Source organism: Ovis canadensis, chromosome 4 (assembly GCF_042477335.2).
Source record: "Ovis canadensis isolate MfBH-ARS-UI-01 breed Bighorn chromosome 4, ARS-UI_OviCan_v2, whole genome shotgun sequence".
Taxonomy (NCBI): domain Eukaryota; kingdom Metazoa; phylum Chordata; class Mammalia; order Artiodactyla; family Bovidae; genus Ovis; species Ovis canadensis.
The window spans coordinates 95,875,727-95,901,125 of NC_091248.1; the positions used below are offsets into that span (position 1 = coordinate 95,875,727).

General features: G+C 37.9%; 2 protein-coding genes across 18 annotated transcripts in view; one reads left to right on the forward strand and one right to left on the reverse strand.

The window, feature by feature from the left end:
• Positions 1-4,284, reverse strand: part of SUGCT (succinyl-CoA:glutarate-CoA transferase) — a 768,395-nt gene extending 764,111 nt beyond the window's left edge. For all 10 annotated transcript variants that reach the window (XM_069588244.1, XM_069588239.1, XM_069588238.1 and 7 more), the window contains exon 1: positions 3,879-4,284. In XM_069588244.1, coding sequence (XP_069444345.1) covers positions 3,879-3,978 — 100 coding nt within the window. In that variant the 5' untranslated portion in view covers positions 3,979-4,284. The remainder of the gene's footprint in view (positions 1-3,878) is intronic.
• The window catches only part of MPLKIP (M-phase specific PLK1 interacting protein), a 133,198-nt gene continuing 111,388 nt past the window's right edge, over positions 3,590-25,399 (forward strand). For 4 of the 8 annotated variants that reach the window (XR_011446596.1, XR_011446595.1, XR_011446593.1 and 1 more), the window contains exon 1: positions 4,375-4,796. Coding sequence is in view for 4 of the 8 variants with exons in the window: in XM_070292384.1 (XP_070148485.1) it covers positions 4,458-4,796 (339 nt within the window). In the remaining 4 variants the exon portion in view is untranslated. Of the gene's footprint in view, positions 4,797-5,742; positions 6,457-25,399 lie in introns of those variants that run through there. The other 4 variants (XR_011446594.1, XM_070292385.1, XM_069588248.1 and 1 more) reach the window with 3 other exon arrangements.

Genomic DNA, 25,399 nt, shown 5'->3' on the forward strand with positions numbered 1-25,399 from the left:
TGGATTTTGGTATCCAAGGGGGCGGGAATCCTGGAATCAATCCTCTGCAGATCCTGAGAGAGATACCTGAACAAACATTTCCAGGACTAACTTCAGGAGCACATATACTAAAATTGGAAGAAACATTTCTAACATAGAAACTATTAAATACACTCTCCTGTCCTAAGAAGTGCTTTCACTAAAAATACATGGTCTTTAATCTCCATACTTATTCAAAACCGTGGTTTCTAAAGCAGAGATCAGAGTTATTATTTCTTACATCAAGAAATGCACCCTTTTCTCCCCAACTAATAAGTTACAGGAGTCATAATGAGAGCTGGTAGACTTCACTGGCACATACAAGGACTGAACCCCAGAAAGGTCCCCCAAATTATAAACCAACCAGTTTGTATGGAACAGCTGCTCGCACTGCACCTTCCCCCAAAAAAGCAGAGACAGCTAATCGCCCTAAAGTAAGCAAAAATTCTCCTCAGGAAGAAAGGCGGATGGTCCCTGGGCTCTGACTCTCTAGAATGTGAATAAATGTCTCCAGGGGGAAAGATAAACTTCACTAGGTTAACAATCTCAATCTTGGGAAAGTATCCAAGGCCCTGAGTTTTATACCCCTTTGAAATACAAACATAAATTTCCTGGAAGCTCTCTAACAATCATTTCAGTCATCTTTTAACTTCCAAGGCTTGCCCTTTAACCCAAGTTCTAGTTTTCTTGGCGTAGAAAGCCCCGACCATGCAGAAACATGAAAATATTCACTCCTTGGTAATAGGAGTAAAAACTAATCAACGTGTTTACGTTTTCAGCAGTTGTTAATACCTGACGCCTACCAAACATATTGTGTTTCAAATCCTTTCTGGAGAGCCCTAGAAATTCCTCAGAGGTACCCAGAGGTGTCTTTTCAAGGAGGCAGATAGAGGGGACAGGGCGAGCAGCTCTGGGAATCCCAATTCCTCCTTCAAACACGAAGCCATATGCTCTCAAAAAGGCTCTACCAAAAAAAAATTGTTTTTAATCTACTGAAAAAAACACTTAAAAAAACTTTGGTAACCTCAATAAAGATTCTCTGTCTTATAGAAATGGACAAGTTCCCATTTCCACTTACACTTAAATTTACACTTAAATTTATGGTACTCTTACTTGCATTAATGTAAAACTAGCAAAACATGCATCATCAGAAAGTTAACCAATTATTTTGGGGATCCCCATATACTTCATAGGTACTGAGAAAGTTCCTTAACACTTTGCTTGTTGATGTCCTCTGAGTACAATGTCACTTGAAGACATCACCTAGCCATTAACAGTGTCTTCAATGAATGCACTATCCAATTTGGGATCCTGTTTTCTAAAGGTGGTCCTCCCTAAACAGTTCTACACTTCTCTTTTTGCCAGAACAACACTTGTGTTACTCACACAAATGTTAAAGTGCCCTTTTCTCCTCTCAGGATTCCAACTTCATTCATGGGGCAGCCACCACACTCTCACATACATCATCCCACTTCACTTTTCTATTTCCAGGTAATGCAACTTTAAACTTCCTACACTTCTCTTCCCCAGAAATCACCACCATATAAACAAATTGAAATATGCGTCTTGGGACCTCAGACCCATCAGCTCAAGCAGTCAGATTGCAAACCCCAAGTTAACACCTGTGAAGACTCTAGCTACATTTACAAATGTTCACAATTAAAGTTATATCTAGTAATCTCTAAATATCTAAAAAAAATATGCTATGAAATACATATTATGAAGCCATAAAGATGTTAAACACTTTGACCTTTAAATTGATTGATCAAAAATGATGTACTTTAAGGACAGGAGCCAACCAAAAATGTACAGATTAATACTGGTAAAGATATAAGACCATGTAATCCCCACCTTTTTAGGGACTCTTTAATACCCCCCACCCCCAGTGTCTATGCTGAGAGCTTTGTACTTTCCTCCTTTCTGATAAATCCTATTTGCTTGCTACCATGAGTGTCTGCATGTCCGTGGATTCCATTCTTCGACTCCACGAACAAGAAGTTAGATTCCCGTTTCAGTCACTTAATTTCTCTTGGACAATCTTTCTCATCTGTAAAAAGGCAAATTGCCTATACTCAGAAGTGATTCAAGTGGAATCTGCAGTTTTCATACAATTTAAGAATGTGCTCTCCCTCACTCCTCCTATATATTAATACCTGAAAACATAATGAAGAGCACAATGTCATACATAATCTACTGGTCAAAAATTTCACACTTTATTTCTTGTTTCTAATACAAGTTCATATGTGTGGAAGACAGCAAGATATCGCTACAGGGAAGAACATTCCAGAAGTACAAGCTAAGTAAAAAGACAACTTACAGTACGTCACTCAATTCAACAAATCATTTGCTAATTATTTAAATATTAACAAAGGTAATTTTGGCCCCTGCCACCCTCATTTCTCTGCGCCCTGCCACCAAGAGGTAGACTGGTTGATGACATTTAAGGTGGTGTTACAAGTGAGACTCACTAACCCACTCATGTGGGTTATGATGTGACCCACTCATTCATTCAATAAATATCTGAGACCCCAATTACCAGACATTAAACTAAGCGCCAAAGACAATGTCCAGGAAGGTGAATTTCTGGACAGGACAGCAAAAGAAAGAAAGTGCAGTTGCTCAGTCGTGTCCGACTCTTTGCAACCCCATGGACTGTAGCCTACCAGGCTCCTCTGTCCATGGGATTTTCCAGGCAAGAGTACTGGAGTGGGATGCCATTGCCTTCTCCAGATGACCCGGGGATGGGTCTCCCGCATTGTAGGCGGATGATTTACCGTCTGAGCCACCAGGGAAGTCACTAGGATAGAAGTATGTTTAAAGAAGGTAATCTGGCAGGATCCTCAGACCTTAATTGCATCACAAAGCCTCAACGCGATTACCCTGCCTTGATTGATTCTACAACTTGTGTCTAAACGAGAAATGAAGAACCAAATTCTCTCAAACAATGGCAAAAAAAAACTGTGTTTCTCCAATCATCAAGGATAGAAGCTAAGAAAACAACATTCTTCAGCTTGCCACATGCCACAGAATACGTCAAACGGACAGTAAGGAGTGGAAGCTGCAAGAATGTTCATAGGCTGAAAGGCACAGGCCCACGCTATCCATTAGGCTATGATTAAATGAGTCCTAAAATTCTCTAAGATTCTTTTTCCTACAAGCTGATTTCAAGGCTCACCGTAGGCTTTCATCCCCAAACTCGAAGGAGAGTCAAGACAGTTTCAGAACACTGAACTAAATCCAAATTTCATCTTCTAAATAAAATTCTGAGCCAGGTCTTCGGTTCAAAGGTGTGTTTATACCTTAGGGGTCATTTCTTGAATGATCACATTTTTCTTTATAACCAAAGGTCTGTGTAATGGTCATTATTTTAAGAGCTCTGGACAAATGTTCGTTTTGAAAATCAGCATCTCTGCTTCCTAACCACCTCCCTTACTCGACTGCATTTAACAAGAACAAGGAAGGGAATAAAGTCCGGCATCTTCGAACACAGCCTCACCCCCGAGTTATCTAAAGACGCAGTCTGAAATCCTTTCTGAAATGCAGCTGGTTGCGGGGGTGGGGTGGGGGGTACGTTTTCCAAGTTATTTAAACATGGGAGACGAGGAGGGATGAGTAAGGGAGAAAGGCGAGTCCGCCCGTAGGACCGCGCGGGGGCCGGAGCGGGACCAGAACGTCGGGCAGGGTGACCACCCGGCGATCGTGGAGCCAGGGCGCTGGGGAGACGCGAAAGGTCAGAGGGCAGGCGACGGGGTCAGCGGATACTACAGGAAAGCGCAGCGCTCTCTGCTCAGATTGCCGCCTGAGTGGGAAGGCTGGGACTGGGGTCTCTTTCGCCGCCTGGACCGAGTTTCGGAGGGTACCTGACTGCGGGCGGCCGGTCCATAGCCCCGTCCCGCCGCCCCGGCGGGAGAAAAGGCAGGTTCTCCGCAGAGCCGCGACCCTCGCCAGCGATGCCAGCATTGCGCGCCGCTCACAAATCCTGGCTCCCGGAGTGGAGAACTCAGCGCTCGCGCGACCACTGGGGGCGCCCGCGGACAACTCAGCCCTCTCCCGGCACCAGGTGGGAGGGGCCGGGCTCAGCCCGGCCGAGCTCTCCGAACCACCCCCCCAGCTCTGGGCAGGCGTCTAGTCGGTGGGTCAGTCCCAACCAAAGCCCGCGAGACTTCAAAGGCCATTGCTGGGGCTTCCCCGGTGTTTGGCCTTTCCTTTATCCATTTTCCCCGCTCCTTCCTTCATTTAACTCAATCTGTACCCAATTCGATAACCTACTTATCCCACCGCCGTAGCGGAACCTTTGTGAGGCCGGAACCAATGTGCTATATTATGCTGGAGGACGGAGGAGTGTTTTGGTGATGGACCGCCAAGTATAAGTGAAAGGTTGCTCGCGACAGTTCCGGCAGGAGAACGCGCCAGTGAGATCCTTGTCGTCGTCCGCTGAGATGCAGCGACAGAATTTTCGACCCCCGACTCCTCCTTACCCCGGCCCGGGTGTAGGAGGTTGGGGTAACGGGAGCAGCTTCCGGGGTACCCCGAGCGGAGGCGGACCGCGGCCGCCATCCCCGCGGGACGGGTACGGGAGTCCACACCACACGCCGCCGTACGGGCCCCGATCTAGGCCCTACGGGAGCGGCCTCTCTCCGCGACACGGCGGCAGCTTCCCTGGGGGCCGGTTCGGGTCTCCGTCCCCTGGCGGCTACCCTGGCAACTACTCCAAGTCCCCCGCGGGGTCCCAGCAGCAATTCGGCTACTCCCCAGGGCAGCAGCAGACCCACCCCCAGGTAATAATAGCCAGCGTTTGCCGAGCTCTTACTGTATGGCAGGCGTGGTACTCCCTTTACGTGGATTATTTTGACTCCTCTATGAGGTGGGATACTGTCGTTAGCCCTGTGTTGCCGATGAATAAACTGAGGCTCAGAGAAGTGTAGCTTTCTTTGGAATGTTCTACAAAGTGGCAGAGCCCGACTTGTTTCTGGAGCCCTCCTGCTCTTCACCAGTACAGTGCCGCTTGTGCACAGCAGGTTTCCCTAATTCCCTCTCCTTTGTCAGGGGCATGGCCCGTTGGTTGCAGTAAACTATGCCGAGTCCTCGCTCTCCGAGGGGGAAAAATAGCGAATGAATCCCTAGCGTAGAGCTCGTCTCTCTAGAGCTACAGGCTAGTGCCATCTCCCTACTGTTGGCACTTTTTCTTTTCTTCTTCCACTTTTTTTTTTTTTGACCTTGGTTTTCCGAATACACTGGCTTCTACTCCAAGTCTCTGTAGTGTTTCTAGGATTCTGTGGTTTACAACTTAAATGTGCTTAGTAGTTTTCCAACTTTATGCTAAACCAAAACACCTCTTTGAGTGTGGAGCTAATGAGATGGGAAAGGTTAGAAATTTTGAAGCTGTAGGGTAAAAAAAGTTTTAATTTGTCTCCAGAAAAACTAGGGAAACAACTGAGAGAAAACTACAGTTATTTCATCATCAATTTTTCATTTGGCAAAGTTATCACATTAGAAATCCAAAAGGATTTGAACTGACAGTGGGCATAAAATTATTAATAAGTATATCAAATTGGTTTACTTTTTAAAAACACTAGATTAAAAGAAGCATGGACTTTGAAACTGAACATAACTGGGTTCCAGACATAACTTTTAACTAGCAGTGTGACCCCCACTAGCCGCTAAAGAAAAAGTTCCACTCTTACCTCTGCTAAATGTCTTTAACAAATGATTTTTTTCCTAAAGGGTTCTCCAAGGACATCTACACCATTTGGATCAGGGCGTGGTAGAGAAAAGAGAATGTCTAATGAGTTGGAGAGTTATTTCAAGCCTTCAATGCTTGAAGACCCTTGGGCTGGCCTAGAACCAGTATCTGTAGTGGATATAAGCCAACAATACAGCAATACGCAAACATTCACAGGCAAAAAAGGAAGATACTTTTGTTAACATTTCTGAAATTCAACTGGACGCTTCATGTGTCAGGAACATCTTGGACAAAACTTTTACTTGTAATTAAATTGAAACCTAACATGGTGACTTTGATTGGGTAATTAGTTGTGTGTTTCATCATATCAAGTATTTTTGGTATTACAGAAGACATATGGTAGGATAATTTGCAATATTTAGCTCTCTGGAAGTGCCTACCACAATTTAGAAGATTGACATTTTCCAAATGCTTAACATTCTTGGTTATATAATGGACATTTGCCTTTTAATGTTTTTTTCCAATGTTTTAAAATAAAGCAGTTTGTCTTTCTAGCTATATTGTGCTTTTGTCATATGCTAAAAAAGAATTATTAAAATAATGATTTGTAATCACATAGTTAGAATTCATAAGTATATATTTTGGATACTGCTTTTGAAAATAGACCATACTTTGTGCTGTAGACGGGTCTATATATTTGTTCATAGGGAAAGGGAGTAAAGGAAAAGAATAAAAAAAAATTTCTATTCATATTATAACCATTGTTCTGTGTCCATATTTTATGTAATGCTTTTGTAAAAATGCATTGAAACTTGGTAGAAAAAGAGAAACCCACTTAAGCTTAAATTTAAAACTATTTTTAGCCTTTATACTCCTTTAACTTAAAAAAGCAAGGATGGACCTATTTCTTGCATAGCTAGATTAAAGAATTCTGTGTCTGAATTTCTCTACTCCATATCTCCCAGTATTGTGGAATCATTTTCTCTTGAGTCTAGGAAGATGGCTATCAGCAGTCTCAAATCACTTCCATTGTGAAGAGAATATTTCCCAACTCTTGTCAATCCCAGTGAAGACAGATTGGTCATGCTTGGTCTTTTTTTGTAGTCTTGATCCAATAACTATGATCAAGGTGGTGTAGCATAATAAATTTGAACATGGACCCATCCCTAGAATGAGGCAGAGTCCCATGATTTTACACCCACTAGGCCTACCGGGACTAAAGAAAGGTTTTCCAAAGGACAGAATGCTCTATGCCTATGGTTGGAGAAGGAAATGGCAACCCACTCCAGTACTCTTGCCTGGAGAATCCCATGGAGGGAGGAGCCTGGTAGGCTGCAGTCCATGGGGTCGCAGAGAGTTGGACAGGACTCAGCGACTTCACTTTCACTTTCACTATGCCTATGGTAATGAGAAAAATATAAAGGGATTTTCATTTTCCCCAACTGTTTAAACAAAACTCTTAGAACTTTCCAGCTTTTTAGGTATTTGGGGGTCAAAATAAGATGAAAGTATAGCTCATTAAAATTTTGTTTAAACATTCCCAGAAAGAAACTTCTAAAAATGAAATGGTCACACCAGTTATTTGAGTCGTAACCAGTTCTATTTGTATGTTAGGTCTTTCACAGAGGCAAAACAGAAAATAAGGGAAGGATTTAGATTAATAAAAGCTTCATGAGACTCAGGACTACTACTGTTACTATATTCTAATACTATACTGAAAGATGTGGAATAGAGAAATTCAGAGGCAGACTAGTTAGGTGAGTTATTTAACTTCTCTGTGCCTCAATTTTCTTATGTGTAAAATGAAAAGATTAACAGTACCCATGTCATAGAGGTGTTGTGTTTGAGGATTAAATGGGTTTATATGTGTGAAAACTTAGGCCAAAGCCTGGCACATAGTAAGCACTCTAAATGGCCGCTGTTACTTTCTCATTTCACCCCTATATCCTCAGCTCTGAGAATGATGCCTGGAAAATAGTAGGTGCTTAATAAATATTTGGCAAATGGATGCTGACATTCTGATTATAACTACTATATTGCTCTGCCTTTATCTGCTGTATACAAAGAAGATAGTAATTTTCCCCCCAATATTCTAAAGAGAATGTCCTACTTTGCTTAACGTCTTTGTAGATGATTTGAGGTCATGATGTGTGATGAAAATTAGAGCAAGTAGAATACTTTCATTGAACTTTGTAGGTAAGAAAATCTCTAAGAAGTGGCATTTAGAAATAATTATTAGGCCATTGCTTAGAGATCACTGGATTATTGACAAAAATAAAGTCATGTTTTATGCTAATATATATTAGCATATTTGTAAGACATTTAAATTATAATTTTCTAATGGCTTATGTACATCTTTACTAGCTTATAAGTGTAATCTTAAACAACTAAATGTAGGGTTTCTTTTTTGCCAAGTTACCAACATCTGCTTCCAGATATCTGACCTTTCTGATTTTAAAAGAAACATTTTTGTCCTCAGTAAATGTACATTGCTTTTTTGCTCTGGTTATTAGTGTACATGGTTATCAAAGGTCTTTAAACATTGATAATTGATTTATGTTACTATCCTATTTTGTTTAGCTGAGTGAAGAAATTGATCATTCTTTTAAATGAAAAATTACTTTTAATTGTTCCAAAATGCAGATTTTTTACCTCCATAGAAATGTTAAATAACCTCTTTTGGGAAATTTATAGTTAAGTATGCTTCTTAAATATTCATATAATTGAAGAACAGAAGTATAATCTATAGCTGGGTATTAAAGACAAAGAAAGCTTTAAGGGATTCAGATCCAGATCCTCAAATCCCAAATGTACTCTTTGTTAAAATGATGTGCTTAAAGAACATTTCTGTCATCGGTAGATGATGCTAGTTCTCTATTTTCTCTTCTGCCTTTTCATAATTACGCTTCTCTCACTTGACAAAAGATACCTATGGCAGGTTTTGTTTTTCAAAACTGATACCAGCAATATTTCAGGTCCCTCAGACTCCCAGAACCTTTCCTGTACCTCATCAAGATGTAAAGATGTGTCCCTGGCCTTTCAACTTGAGCAGACTGTTCTGACTGCCCAAGGAAGTGTAGTGAAAGTTAATTTATTTTCATTATGGGTGAAGTGTGGTCTTAGAAATCAGTTATATTGGCCGATGTGGGGATACAAAAATAGAGCGATGACAGTTTTTGTTTAATGACCTTGCCTTTCCTTTTTTGTCTACTGACTATTCAAAAAATGATTTTTCCTATGTGTGAATCATGTGAAAGTAAAACAGAGAGCATGAACATAACATGAAGAGAAAGGCACCGTATTTTTAGGAAACAAATGATAAAGTTGCTTGCCTTATCTATCTGTCTCATCTATTCAATATTGGTATAAAAGCATGATGGGTTTTGGTGAATCTGCTGTCAGGCAAACTGTCTTTTCCCCACTTTCAATAATGATAAAGAGCCTGATGAATATGTCTCAAACCTGTCTTAATAATATAATTTGCATGATTTCAAGGAGAAGTTAAAATTTCCATGTTTATTTCTGATATATTAACCTTAGATCTTCAAGTTAAAACATCTTGTTTCAGAGGTAAGTTTGTGGTTTTTATATTTTCTAGAGCATTTTTCAGATTCTTTAGAAAAAATTATCCTTTGCCAGTTCATTAGATTCTGTAAATCCATATTTCTTACCTGGCCCAATTCACCAACTTACTGTCTTTGAGACATTTCTTTCTTTTTTTTTTTCATTTCTACTTTGTGTTTACATTTAAATTAACTGAAACATATTGTGGATTTTACTATAAATAAAACATTGTAGTCATAAATATGTGTTGTATAAGCCCTGAACTTATTAGTGACCCAACATCTTTGCTGATTTGCTCTTAATTTTTATTCTAATATTCATCTAAGAAACTGTTATTAATGATTATATATAATCCTTTATGTACCACTTAGTAAAAATACTGCCAACTGAGCTATAATATGCTGTTAATTATAGGTTGCATCTCAATTTCAGAGATGTTAAAATGTACATCTTAGTTTGATAAAACACCTTAAACAATACTTTAAAAAGCAGAACATCTATTCATGTGTAGGTATAGGTGTAAATGTTTTACAAAACAGTCTAGGAAAGTTCATGTAACATTAGGAATCCAGCTTTACTTAATTAGGATTAATTCTCAGATATTTATATTCTGTTCTAATTCTATAAAAGGCATACTTTTCAAATGTAAAATCATGCTTCTAACCTATGTAGATTTATCCTCAATAAATATGTGCAATTTCCAGTTTTATGGGGATATTTATACTCAGGATTGTCTTAATTTTAAGCTCCATAAGCAAGATGATGCTCAGTGAATAAGACATCTTGATGTCTTAAGTTTTAGTTAAGTTTCCAGGGAATTGAGAAAGAAAATGGCCTGACCAGCAAAAGACTGCAGTGAAGGTGGTTCTTCAATTCTTTGTTTTAAACAAAATTGAAAAAAGCTTAATCAGATTATCAATTAAAGATCATTAAAAATAATTTGATGATCAATTTATTATTTCTGGCATATAACTTAAAAAGTGACATTACTATAACAAAATTCTGTCCCTTTTCACTTTCAGCATTTTTATCTATAGTTTAAAAATAGTAATATAATTGTCTCATTCTAACAATTAGTAATATTTATGGTGTCTTTATTTACTGTTTGAATAGTAATAATAATCTAGATAACAGTCTTCAAACTTGAAGGTTTATAGCCATTTGAAATAGATTTTTTAAATTTCAATATATTTTTCACACATTTTTGAGAAAGAGATGTATGACAGGATATCAGTAAAGGACTTCTAAACATTACACTTTCATTACAATGAGATAAAAGTTATGTGGGGAAATAAAATAGAAACATGAATTGGGAATAAGGTAGTGTAAAATTTCCTATTATGTTAAGGAGTGTTTTTAGGTAGCAAATTACTATGACAGTTAGCTTAAAAGGTCAATGTTACTTAAATGACTTTCTTTGCAGTTTTTGAAACTTAAAAAGGTTGTTTTTATGTTAAAGTATAAAAGGGTACATCACTTCTCAAAATTACTTTAGAAAATATATGACTAAAAAATTTAAAGCTCTCAAACCATCAGAAGAGGGAGAAAGAGGAATATGGTAAACCATAAATACAAGAGATGTCAGGAAAGGAGGAAAAGAAGTAAATGAGAAAAGTAAATCGAGATATTCCAGTAATAACACTGAATCTTAAAAAAGTAAAATCTTTTCAAAGGCATATTTTCAGATAAGATTAGAGATAATGGAATCTGTTTGTTGGTTAAGGAAAGATACATCTAAAAAAGCTATAAAAAGATTCAAATCACAGGGGGGGATTTTAGCACACTTCTACATGGTCCACAGGGTTGCAGACAGTCAGACACAACTGAAGCGACTAAGCACGCACCAGACATGGATATAACAAGCAGATATAGAATTTGCAGGGAGAAAAAGAACTGGTATATAAGATAGAAATTATATGTAATATATACATATTTTTTCAAGTATTTAACAAATTTTTTATAAATGTTCTAAATCACAGAGTCTTTGCACATTTCAAGGATTTGATAGATCATATTTCCTGACCAAAAGTGTTCAGTAAATTTAGAAACAAAAATATCCTCCCTCAAAAAATTAGTAAAACAGAAGACAAAATTATGGAGAATGTCAACAAAAGCTAACCTGTTCATTGGATTAACTGAAGTCGATAGAAATTGATGAAAAGGAATTTCCCTGGTGGCCTGTTGGTTAGAATTCTAGGCTTTCACTGCCATGGCCTGGGCTCTATTCCTGGTTGGGGAACTGAGAACCTTTAAGCTGCATTGTGCACCAAAAAAAAAAAAAAAATAGTATTGATGGAAAAAAGGAAAAATATTAAGCTTTGCTGTAACATCAGGAATTATGCTTGAAAAAGGACTGCAGTAGGAAAACAGTAGTGATGGAATCACCTAGAATAGTGAAATGAATCATCAGCTGCACCATGCTTCTGATTTCTTCACATTGCCTTACTAAGTCCTGTATCACCTGTCAAGAGGGTAAAAGAGGTCTAGAGACACAATCTCTGTAAGCATTTGTTAAGCTTTTACTTGGGCACAATTAGGAACTTGGTGTTTTTCATTTTTCATCCATAATGGTAAGGAAAAGAAAATTAAGGGCTTCCCAGGTAGTGCTAATGGTAACGAACCTGCCTGCCAGTGCAGGAGACACAAGAGATGCAGGTTTGATCCCTGGGTTGGGAAGATCCTCTGGAGAAGGAAATGGCAACCCACTCCAGTAATCTTGCCTGGAAAATCCCAGTGACAGTCCATGGGGTCATAAAGAGTCAGACACAACTGAAGCGACTTAGCCACAGCAGCAGGAACTTAGCATTTTTCATTTTTCATCCATAATGACAAGGAAAAAAATAGGGTTATCATAATTATTAAATTAATCAGCACTCTGGACTCTTACAAGCAAACTCAGACTATACATTTTCATATGACAATATCCTAGAAAGTTTTTCTCAAGCTCAAGAATCAATGAATGAACAATATTTCTAAGGACAAAAAAAATAAGATACTCTCATTTACTCAGTTATCCAGAAGGAAAGACGTCGTCATCACTGTACTTTGTGACAAGAACATTTTTTATGTTTATTACTCAAAATTGTAGGGAGACAAATAAGGCAGATGTATATTCATAATTTATTGAAAGGCAATAAATGATGTAAAAGTGAAAAATCAGTTGGAGTTACAATTCTAATTGCTGTTTAAAAATCTGAAAGTGAAAGTGTTTTGCAATTATGAGGCAAAAAAAGACTATCCTTTTCTTTACAAAAATATGACATCAAAGTTCTTAAATGTATTGCATTATGAAGATGCAAATGTGAAAAGAATAAGAAGTATTAATAAACACTAGTGTGGAATACATTAGGGATGTATTTAAACTCTGGAGTCAAGGTTCATGACAGTGGATGAACACGTATTTATGTTCATGTGATGCTACCCATCTTGAAAATTAAATACTTTCAAAACCACAAAAATAATAAAATTTTGGGTTTCCTATGTTTACATTCTTATTAAGATGTCTAATAACATTGTTACTAACTCCTTATTCTCTACATTTTTGCCAAATAACTTAAAAATGTTTTTAAAAATGAAAAGGATCATTGGACCCAGATAACAAATGATGACTAATTTTTTCTGGTATACTGATGATTAACTGAAGAAATCATACTAGAACCAATAAAGGCATTAAAAGTCACCCAAACGAAGATGACTAACTTCACACCAAAGTATTTGAAGGCATAGGTGATATGTATAGTTTACAAAAATACATCATTAATATTGACTTAAAAAGGAATAGAAGCTCAGAATAAACCAATAACCATTAGAGATACTGAGCTGATATCATGAGTGTTCTCCCCACAAATGATATTGGACCTATTGACCCTTCATGGAATACTTAACTCCTATACTATAAAAACTTCAGTTAAAAAAAAGTATCCAACACACATATGGTATTAACTGATCTCAAACCAGGCCAAGGACAATATAAATGGGAATTATAGATCATTTCACTTAATGGACATTGTTGCTAAAAATCCTAAACAAGACAATTCAATAGTTGCTCACAAACCAAAAAACAACTAATAGGGTGTATCTCAGGATTGCAGTGATGGCTCAACATCTAAAAATTTATTTCTATAATGTACCTATTAATTGCTTAAAGGAAAAAAATCTATACTAGTAACTCAGTGGATGAAGAAAAGGCATTGTTTAGGCCTTCCCTGGTAGTCGAGTGGTTAAGAATTTGCCTGACAGTGCAGGGGACGTTCCTTGGTCCAGGAAGTTTCCACATGCCTTGGGGCAACTAAGCCGGTACACCCACAACTACTGAGACCACACTTTAGAGTCCATGAACTGCAACTACTAAAGCCCTGCTCTGCAACAAGAGAAGTCATTGAAATGACCCACCACAACTAGAGAAAGCCTGAGCGCAGCAATGAAGATCCAGCACAGCCCCCCCAAACAAATTTTTTATCAAGTATGAAAGAACAAAAGAGATGAAACTGATCTTATTTTTAGATAATGTTACTGTCTGTGTACAGCTCCATGGTTTAGTCAGTAAGTCTTGTCCAACTCTTGGGACCCCATGGACTGTTCTGTCCATGGGATTCTTCAGGCAAGAATACTGGACTGGGTTGCCATACTCCAAGGGAGGCAAATTTTTTGGAACCATTTTTCTGGACCCAAGAACAATATACAATTACAGCATCCCTACAAATCAGTCAGAAAATGCAATAATATGCCCCACATTCCATACAGCAAGCTGCTGTAAATCTAGGTAGGAAGAGAGTTTGAGGAGACCACAGAAGATTACAAAACATTTTGGAAGAATTCCTTTAAAAGCATGACTAAATGGAGAGGTACATACTCATGCATGGAAAGATATAGTATTGTACATGTGTCATTCTCCCTAAATTAATCTATAAATTCACCTCCAGTCGAATCTCAAAATAATTCTGGTGGACCCTGCAAAATGATTCCAGTGTTTAAATGGAAGAGGAAAGTGTCGAGGTTAGTCATAAAAATGTTGAAGAAGAAAAATGTGAGCAGGCTTGCTCTACCAGATAAAGAAACTTGTAAAACTAATGACTGGTGTACTCTGAGAGTAAAGAGACTAAAGAAACAAAAATAGAGAACTCAGAAACAAATTCACACACATATAAAAACTTGATACTTGGTTAAGATAGCACTACAAATCAGTGGGGGAAAGGACAGATAATAAGTAGTAATAGGTCAATTTTTTGTGATTATGAAAATTACAAACCCCAATTAATGCAACTGAAACTTGTCTAAGTCAGAAGATAATGTAATGAGAAAGCTCTTTGTAAGACTGTCAGAAGTACTTGAGAAATGCAAATATGTTTATAGAATTGTTTTTTTTTAAGGTCAGAGAATACATAGCAGTTACCAAAAAATCTAGGTTAAATATCCTTTAAGTGTACTCAGAAGGACAAAGACTATTCCTATAACATTCTTAGATTTGCATTTAATATTGTTCTCCAAGTATTGTTAACTATCAACATTAGAGTATAGAAAAGAAAACTAATTTGTGCATAAAACTTATGTTTATTTACTTAGCATTGTGATAGTAGATTGGATTTGCTCATGAACTTTGTATAATAACCTGTTAGCCATGACCTCGTTTTTATACTTAAATCCAACAATGTATTAAAAGAATTATATACCATGAACAAGGGGGACTTCAGGTGTGCAAGGCTAGGTCAATATTCAAAAATCAATTAAGGTAGTCCATCATATCAACAGACTAAAAAAGAAAAAAAATTATATTATCAATAGATGTAGGAAAAGAATTGGACAAAATCCAGCACCCATTCATGGTTAAAACTCTCAGCAAACTAGGAACAGACCTTCTTTAACTTGATAAAGAACATCTACGAAAACCTACAGCTAATATCATACTAAATGGTGAGAAACTAAATGCATTTCCACCAGATCAGGAACAAGGCAAGGATGTCCCCTCTTAGCACTGCTTTTCACATCTTAGGGCTTCTTTCACATATATAAAGCGGGGGAGGGATAATGATTATAGATTGAGAAGGAAGAAATATTTTCAGATGACATGAGTATCTACATAGAAAAGCACCAAAAACAAAACAAGAAACCTGGAAGCAGGATTAAGCAGTTACAGTTATAGCAGTTTCAGTATACAAAGTTAATATACAAAGTCAATTGCTTTCTTATATGCCAGTGATGAACAATTTAAATTTGAAACTTAAAACCCAATAGCAAACAACAACAAACAATAAAAAAAAAAAAACCTTCGGTATAAATCTTAAAACATCCACAACATCTATACAAGGACAACTAATAAACTGATGAAAGCAGTTTTTTAAAAAATAAATGGAAATATTCCATGTACAAGGACAGAAGACTCAATATTGTCAACATTATCATTTCCTCCCTACTTGCTTTGTAGATTCAACACAATTTCAATTAAAACTGCAGAAAGTTATTTTATGGATATTGACAAATTTATTCTAAAGTTTAATTGTAAAGGCAGAAGACCCAAAATAGCTGATATGGCATTGAGAAGAACATAGTGGCATGACTGACACAGCCAGCCCTCGACTTACGATAAAGCTTCAGTAACCAAGATCACGTGGTAATGGTGAAAGAATAAGCAGCTAGTCAGTGGAACAGAAAACAGAGACCAGAAATAGACCCCACAAATACAGTCAATTGATCTTTGACAAAGGATCAAGGCAATTCAATGGAGAGAGGATAGTCTTCAACAAATGGTGTTGGAATGGAACAACGGAATCCACATTTTAAAAAAGTGAATCTGGACATAGACCTTACTTAAACCTTTCACAAACTAAACATGAATAATAAACTAAATGTAAAACACAAACCTATAAAGAAGATGCATAGAAAATTTAGGTGATCTTCAGTTTAGCCATGACTTTTTTAGATACATAGCTAAACGCATGATCCATAAAAGAAAAAATAAGTTGGACTTCATTAAAACTGAAAATTTTTGCCATCCAAAAGATGTTGAATGAAAAGATAAGCCACAAGTAGAGAGAAAATATTTGCACACAATGAAATACCATTGTTAAAATGATTAAATCCAATGGAAAAATCCGAAACACCAAATGCTGGCTGGATGTGGAGCAACGTGAACTGTCACTGCCGGTAGGAATGCAGCATGGTAGAGCCAATTTGGAAGACAGTTGGCAATTTCTTGGAAAACTAGACATACCCGTAGCAAACAGTCCAGCAATTCGATGAGTCGAAAACATCCACACAAAAACTAGCACACCAATGTTTACAACAGCTTTATTCAGAAAGTCCTTCAATAGGTAAATGGATAAACAAACTGGTACATCCACACAATGGGTTGTTATTTGGCAATAAAATGAAACTTATCAAGTCACAAAAAGTCACGGAAGGCTCTTGAAAGTGTAACACTTAAGTGAAAGAAGCCAATCTGAAAAGGCTGCCGCTGCTGCTGCTGCTGCCGCCGCTAAGTCACTTCAGTCGTGTCCGATTCTGTGCGACCCCATAGACGGCAGCCCACCAGGCTCCCCCGTCCCTGGGATTCTCCAGGCAAGAGTACTGGTTGCCATTTCCTTCTCCAATGCATCAAAGTGAAAAGTGAAAGTCAAGTCGCTCAGTCATGTCCGACTCTTAGCGACCCCATGGACTGCAGCCCACCAGGCTCCTCCATCCATGGGATTTTCCAGGCAAGCGTACTGGAGTGGGGTGCCATTGCCTTCTCCGTCTGAAAAGGCTACATACTATATAATGCCAACATGTGACAGTCTGGAAAAGGCAAAACTAGGGAGACAGTAAAAGATCAGATTGCCAGGAGTTGGGAGAGGAGGATTAAGTGGAAGGAGGAATGAACACGTAGAGCATGGGATTTTTAGGCCCTTGAAACTATCCTGTTACTGTAATAGTGGATACATGTTGTTATACATATGCCCAGACCCATAGAATGGATAACACAAAGAATCTACTCTGATTTTAGTTAATAATGTGTCAGTAATGGTTCAACTGTAATAAATGTACCACTAATGCCAGGTTTCAATAATAGAGGAAACTGGAAGTGGGAGGGGGATGAGAGGGTATGGGGGAACTCTGTATTTCCTGCTCATTTTTCTGTAAACACAAACTCAATAAAATCTGTTGATTTTTAAAGATGTTTTACTCCGGCTTCTGTGTGGAAAACAGACTGGAAGACTGACAGACTGAAATGATTCCCAACAACTGTTTAGTAAAGTCCTGAAATAGTCGGGGCTAGAGATGGCCCTGATAGCAGAGCTGGATGGAAATGCGCGGTTCCGGGCGTAAGAAGCTGAGATCATTCATCTCACCGTTTGTTGCTGTGTAACGTGTGTTAGTCGCTCAGTCACGTCCACCTCTTTGTGACCCCGTGGACTGTAGCCTGCCAGGCTTCCCTGTCCATGGAATTCTCCAGGCAAGAATACTGGAGTGGATTGCCATTCCCTTCTCCAGAGGAACTTCCCAACCCAGGAATCAAGCCCTGGTCTCCTGCATCACAGGCAGAAGGCAGATATTTGTCTCTGTGTAGAGGGAAATGTAATTCTTCTCCTCTAGCTCCTTATGTGTGTAACCTGTGCTAAGCATCTGTACCAATGTATGCCAGTGCCACAAATTGAACTGTCACTGTAATCCTTGCTGTTCACTTTTAAGTGTGCATTTATAAAAATTCTTCAATACAAGTCATTTTAAAATAGTAAACAATCCTCAACTTTACATATCACCTTCCATTTGGAAAGGTTAGAAAAAAATTTTTTCAATGCCCTGACTCCCCTGCACCCACAGAGTTCTGAATATAAATTAACGGTTGCGAGTTAGAGGCACTTGCTTAAGATCTAGGATACAGACGTGAATCAGAGGCCATCTTCAGTTGGCGCTGGTTGTCACCAGTGGTTAAGGAAGGCTGCAGTTTTCCTGAGATTCCAGTTTTCATTTGCCAGGTCCCTAAGGACCTGCAGCTCCTTGTTCTAATCTCCCTGGTTCCTAGGTGCAGCTTCCCTTGTCTTCCTGTTGTCTAGTTGCTGCTGCTGATGGTGGTATCTTGTGAGTTCTAGCCTGGCCCTTAGATGTAGTATCCTTCCTAGTGGGCTGCTTACTGTTTTCAGAGAGCGTTCCAGGAGGCCCAACTTAGAGCCTGCTCCTTCAGGTTGTCCAGTGTTTTTGTTTTTTTTTTCTGGGTTTTATTTTTGTTTTGGCCACATTGCAGGGCATGCAGAACTTCCCAGGGCTTAAGCCTGTGCCCCCTGCAATGGAAGTACAGTCTTCTGAACCAGTAGGGAAGTCCCCTGATGGTTTTATAAAAACTTGAATGTTTGTGTTAAACCCTCCCACTTAATAATTACAGTGAATTTTGTTTTATGCCTTTAATCCTGATTGGTTAAATATATAATCCATAGAGATTTTAAAAGTAAAATTTAGCTGTTATCTGGAAATGCCTCTGTTTTTGAAATGAGAAATGGGAAGAAAAAAACAGAGGGATGTCCTATGAGGGTGAGGTTGTTAGGTTGTTAGGGCTTCCCTTGTGGCTCAGCTGGTAAAGAATCTACTTGCTATGTGGGAGACCTGGGTTTGATCCCTGGGTTGGGAAGATCCCCTGGAAAAGGGAAAGGCTATCCACTCCAGTATTCTGGCCTGGAGAATTTCATGAACTGTATGGTCGATGGGGTCGCAGAGAGTCGGACACAACTCAGCGACTTTAACTTTGACTTTGATAGCTCAGTTGGTAAAGAATCCACCTGCAATGCAGGAGACCCCAGTTCAAATCCTGGGTCAGGAAGATCCCCTGGAGAAGGGATAGGCTACCCACTCTAGTATTTTGGCCTGGAGAATTCCATGGACTGTGTAGTCCTTGGGGTCACAAAGAGTCAGACACGACTCAGTGACTTTCACACACTTCATTACATCAGTGTACATCAGTGAATGTTTGGGCCACACATACACTAACCAAATGCCGCTAGGCCACTAACTTTTCGACACTTAAGAAATAAAGTAATATTAATAAATAAGAAAGTAACTAAATCAAAGCCTCTAGCTTTGATAGAAGCTTTAGGAGACTTCAAGGAAACTGTCAAGAGTTCTATTTTTTTCTTTTAGGTGAGCACATTGTCTGGGATAAATGCATTTTGTTGGGTTTTATGACTCCAGCTCTCAAATTTCATTTCCTTTTACTTTATAATAAGGGTTAACTTCATCATAAAGTTATCAACACGCTTTTGGTTTTAACAGGTGACTCTTACGCGTATCTGTAGTTTGATAATGCAAAAGCAGCACTGAAATAAATATTGCATATTACCTTCCCCTGTAGTCTTTAAAATTGTTATTAATCCTTTGGAAGTCATAATCCCTAATCCCTCAAGATTCGGCTACCAGAGAGAAGGGGCAAGAGGAAGAAACACTGCTCTTGCCCTCTTTTCCCTAGCTCTTGTTACATGTGAAAGCAGCTGAGAAATCAGTCACTTTTTAAGGGTGTACTAACTTAATGCCCAGTACAGAAGTGCAGTGTTGCCAGGTTTTCCCATTTTTTAAACAACTTGCAACTGGCTGAAATCTGGACTATTTTACACAAACCCTCTCAGTTTTAAACTAATTTTTTAATGTTTAAGCACTGAGTCAAACAAAACTACCTATAAGCTGAATTTCAACCCTGGATCACCAGTTCATTCAAACCTTTGTTCTGAGTGATTAACAGGAAAATATACACATTTTCAGTTAGTGCTTTTTATATACTTGTTAGACCAGGGATCTCAGCGGGCAGGGCATGGGGGGGGGGTTGCGGGGAGGGAAGAGTTATTTTTTAAATTGGGATTATAATCAATTGAGTAATTGTCATAAATATTCCCATAATATGTAGATATAAAGGAATTCTCATTGTTGGTTAACATTCTACATATTAGGGCCATTTTGAAATTCAAGTTTATTGGGAATGAGTGATTGTGAATTTTATTAATTGACACCATGACATGAGCCTATAGAATAAGGGATGAGAGTCCTGTAGAAGGATACGGTTGTATCACAAATCTTGAATTTAAAGCAGTGACAGATTTCTTCTCAGGCCTTGGCTCGCAGAGGGAAGACTATGTGAGAACAAAGCAAGAATGCTGTCTTGGCAGCTCTAGCAAATAAAGGAATGAAATACTGAAAATTTGAGTAGAGCAGAGAAAAAGTATTACATGATCCTGTGGAGAAACAAGAGAATGAAAAGAACCAGAGAATTATGCTGTACTTTATCAAAGATACCCTTGATTTTAAGATACCCCATTATTTTCAGTAACACTAAAAAAGGGAAAACCTACCAATTAAAGTATGACATACCCTAGTGGCATATATGAGACATCCTCATTTCACAGATATTATGAAAATGTTATGTTTTTAGAACTGGTGAACCATTTAATTGCAGTGTAATTGTTGGGTAGCCTTAAGGGCCGACATGAGGTTAGTTTCCCGAAGTAAAGTGAAACTACTGGTCATGCTTAAGTTTTTTTCCAGCAATGTCCAGCTGCATAGGTGCCGACATAGAATGGATTTAAATATAGTTTGTGGAGACTGAACAGAGTTTTTGCTTTTTCATGTGAATACAGGAAAGCAAGAGGGTGACAAGGCAGTTGAAGATGTGTATTAGTTGAGTGAGTGATTTTAATAAGAAAGGCAGTTGGAGTCAGAGTAGTAGAGGAAGTGGGCTGCAAACTTGTGGGAGGGGTTCGAAGAGTAGTATAAACAGAGTGCTCGAATTGAGACTTGTAGGGGTAACGTTACTGGTAGCCATAGAGTCCAGAGAATGACCAGGACAGGAGTAGCTGAGATGAGGGGAAGATCAGATCGACAGAGGTTTAGAAAGCTAAGGTTTGAAGGATCATCCACATGGATATCGAAATCAAGATAGAAATATGAGTGACAATGAAACAGAAATTTAAATCTTCAAAGAATGGGTGAGGTATCAGTGGTAGCGTATGGTGGGGACGGTGGAAGGGGAAGAACTCAGAGGTCAGTAAGGAACTGCAGCTAGGAGGCAAGAGTGGAGCAGTCTGACGACACTAGCATCAAAGCTCCATAGTTTTAAGGGACAAGAACATTCTGAAAGTGAAAATGAGCATCAAAAAGGACACTTAATTAAGAAGCCCAGTAGTCCAAGGGAGAAAAAACAGCTATCACTTGAGAAGGCTGCAGGGCAATCAGTCCCCCCAGGGAAGAGCTGGATTTCAATCAAGAAGGCTGAGGGAACACCACTACACTGAGGATGGAATTCCAAGCTCAAAGGTGTTTGCCTTTTAGCATCCAGTGTTGGTGGTGAAGGCCCAGTCTGATTCTGCTTCTTTTGCAAACAATCTGTTATTTTCTCAATATAAATAAATGTGAAGTTCTAATAAAATTTAAAATTCTGAGATATTACTATGATGTATTTCAAGTATGACTCATCATATACTGTGCTTTGCATTCCGTGGACTTTTAACAGAAGATTCATGTCTTTTTCAGCTCTGGAACATTTTTTTCTATTTCTCTCCATTTTCCCTATTCTCTACTTTTGGAACTGCTACCAGATGAATAGTGGGATATCTAGATTTAGTCTCCATTTCTCAATTTTCCTTTTAAACTTTAGTAGTGAATTTTAAAGGTCATTTTCAACTCAGTTGATATTCCAGCTAATTTGATCTTCAGCTGCGGATACCCTGTTTTACAGCCCATACATTTTGTTTACGATCATGTTTTTAACATCCAAGAACACTGATTCTTATTTTTGTCAGCCCTTTTAAAAAACAATTAAATACAGGTGACTCTCCAACACTGCTTCAATCCTGGTCTAAGGCAGTCATGGTAATTCATCTTTTGAGCAATCTTTTGATAAGAGACAGTCTATAACAACTCTTATATAACTCCTGAAGTTCTTCATTCAAGGAATAGGTTTATGACTTTTAAATACTTAAAGCTGAGAAGAAAAGTCTGTATACAAATCAACAGAAGATTCAAAATACAAATTTCTAACAAAGGAAAAAAAAAACAGTTTTAGCAAAAGATTAAAAACAAACAATGACAGCAAGGTAGCATTAAAAAAATAAAAAGGACAAGCAGACCAATTAACTGGACCTAGTAGCATTCAAAATGTTCTAGAACCTTGAATAAATGGAATAAAGTTTAACTGGTTACGAACATGTATGTGTTGAATATACAGTGCTGAATATAGCACTGAACATAATAAAGCAAAAAGCATTAGACATATAAGGAAAATACATTATAGCAGTAGAAGAATTTATTTTACATTTCTCACTCTTTGAGAAATAAGACACTGAGAATCTCACCAGTGTTTAATGATATTCTTATGTGACAAATTGTACCAAATGACATACTTTCTAAAGAAATATTTACAATATTTGCTGACTTAGCAGGCTAAAAAGATATCCTTAATAAAGTCCCCAATGCAGACTACATATACTGACTATATGTAATATTAGAAATATGTTATTAACAAAAAAATATATATCCAGTGACCTGGAAATTGAAATGCACTATTCAGAATAATCCTTGGATCAAAAAAGCAATCACATTTGCAGCCATCAAATATTAAGAAAACAATGAAAACACAACATTCTTAACCTATGGGATGGAAGTAAAGAAATAATCAGGGGATTTGTACAATTAAAATGGTTTGGGTTTTTTCTGGAATTGGAAGGAAGACAGTAGTAATAAATAAGGGAATTAGAAAGGAATCAAAGTCACAATGCTAAAATAAATGAGAAGGTAAATGATTAGATTTTTATTCCCTGGTGCTGAGAGGACAGAAGTGGAATGGGACAAATCCTAACTAGTCTAACAAGGAAAAGAGAAAAAACAAAGGAAATGGAATAATAGACAATGTTTTTAAAACACTGAGATTATTAAGTGCAACTATATGCTAAAAGAATTTTAAATATAAGATGGACTATGTGATGAATGCCAGAAAAAAGAAAATTACCAACGTTTACCCAAGAAATAGAACCCTGAAAAGATGAAGGACACATGAGGAAATAGATATAGTGAAAGAATTACCTTCAAGAAAAAAGTCAGGTGTTTCTGGATATAAATAAAATAGCATCAACTTAAAAAAATCATTTTCAGGATACATAAACCATTCTAAATCAAATAAAACATGAGTTTCTACTTTATTCTGTAACACTATCAAAACCTGTTAATTAAAACCAGACCTGCCTCTCATATAAAGTACAGGGTTAGTTAATAGGAGAAAGCAATGGCAACCCACTCCAGTACTGTTGCCTGGAAAATCCCATGGGTGGAGGAGCCTGGTGGGCTGCAGTCCATGGGGTCGCTAAAGAGTCAAATACAACTGAGCGTCTTCACTGTCACTTTTCACTTTCATGCATTGGAGAAGGAAATGGCAACCCACCCCAGTGTTCTTGCCTGGAGAATCCCAGGGACGGGGGAGCCTTGTGGGTTGCCATCTATGGGGTCACACAGAGTCAGACACGACTGAAGCGACTTAGCTGCAGTAGCAGCAGCAGTCAACAGAAAACAGCAGTATTTCTAATGAATGGCTCAGTATTAGACTCTACTAAGTGGTGCCTGTCATCAACAGATCAAAGGAGAAAATACTTTACAATTAAAAGGCATTGGGAAAAAATGAACATCTGATCCTGATAAATGTGTTTCATAAATATTAGCATTTTATTTCTATAGTTTAAATTATACGAGTAAAATACCAAAAATTATACATTCATAAAACCAGAAATAAGAATGCCCATTAACATATTCAATCAACTAGAAAAAATTAATGTGGACATTTTTTTAATGACAGCTTTCCTATATAAGCAGGTGGCTTCCCAGGTAGTGCTAGTGGTAAAGAATCTGCCTGCCAATGCAAGAGATGCAGGTTTGATTCCTGGGTTGGGAAGATCTCCTAGAGCAGGAAATGGCAATTTCCTTCAGTATCCCTGCCTGGAAAATTTCATGGATGGAGGAGCCTTGCAGGCTAACAGTCCATGGGGCTGCAAAGAGTCAGACATGACCAACCACAGCACATACAAGCAGACTAGCTTAAAATACATTATTCATAACAATATGAAGAGCCCATTTCTAGAAGCAATAACAAATTTTGGAAACAAAAAACATGTCAGAACCATAGTAAACTTTCAGAAATTTGAGGAACATGCGAAAAGCAAACAAAAAAAACACCCTAGTTTAAACAACTGATATGTTTCTAGTTACAACCCTAAAAGGATGCCTGATGAAAGGGAGTCAAGTGATTCTGAAAGTAACAAGAAAAAAATCGGCAGAAATAGACAAGAAAGCTTTGGGAAAAGGGACAATTAAATGATCTTCTGTCTCAAAACAAATACTACTTCCTGCTATAGGTACTATACACAGTTTATGAAGAAAAAATACAAAGGTACTTCTACCAGAAAAGAAAGATCAGGGGTGGAACATAACTGAAAGCTCAGAAACAGACCCAAATAAGACACATGATATTTTAAAACTAGGGATAGGATGACACTGCTTAACAAATGCTGTTGGCATAATTACTACAGCCATTCAGATAAAGTTGGACCTTTACCTCACAAGATTTAACAATTTAACAAGAACAGTTTAGAATTAAGTGTAAAAGCAGAAAGCCAGACAGTAAAATAAAATTGTGTAAAAAGTAAAATAACCTTGGACTAGGATAAACTTTTCTAAGAAACCAAAAGGAAATGATGAATAGACTTGACTATATATAATTAAAATTTTCTTTATCAAAATACACCACACAGTATTTTTAAGGTTACAGTTTACAAAGGCTACCCTCTTTATATAAAAAGCTCTTCCAAGCTACAGGGAGAAATGCCTAATAAGTAAACATATGACTAGTTAACAAAAGACACCTGGCTAGCATGAATTTGAATTTCACTAGTAATCAAAGAAATACAAATGAAAATGACTTCTCACCTGTCAAACTGGCAATGATTCAAAATTGTTAAATACCCAGCATAGCTAAGTGGAAAAGGAAAGTTAACAGGAATGTAAAACTCGCAAACCTTTCCTGAGGGCAATGTGGACATGGCCCAAGTTTAGATGTGTACAACGCACACCAGCAACTCCAAGGAAATTGTATTTGCGCTTCTACTCTGGTAGATTTTCCCTCACATTGTTATTTGTAACAGA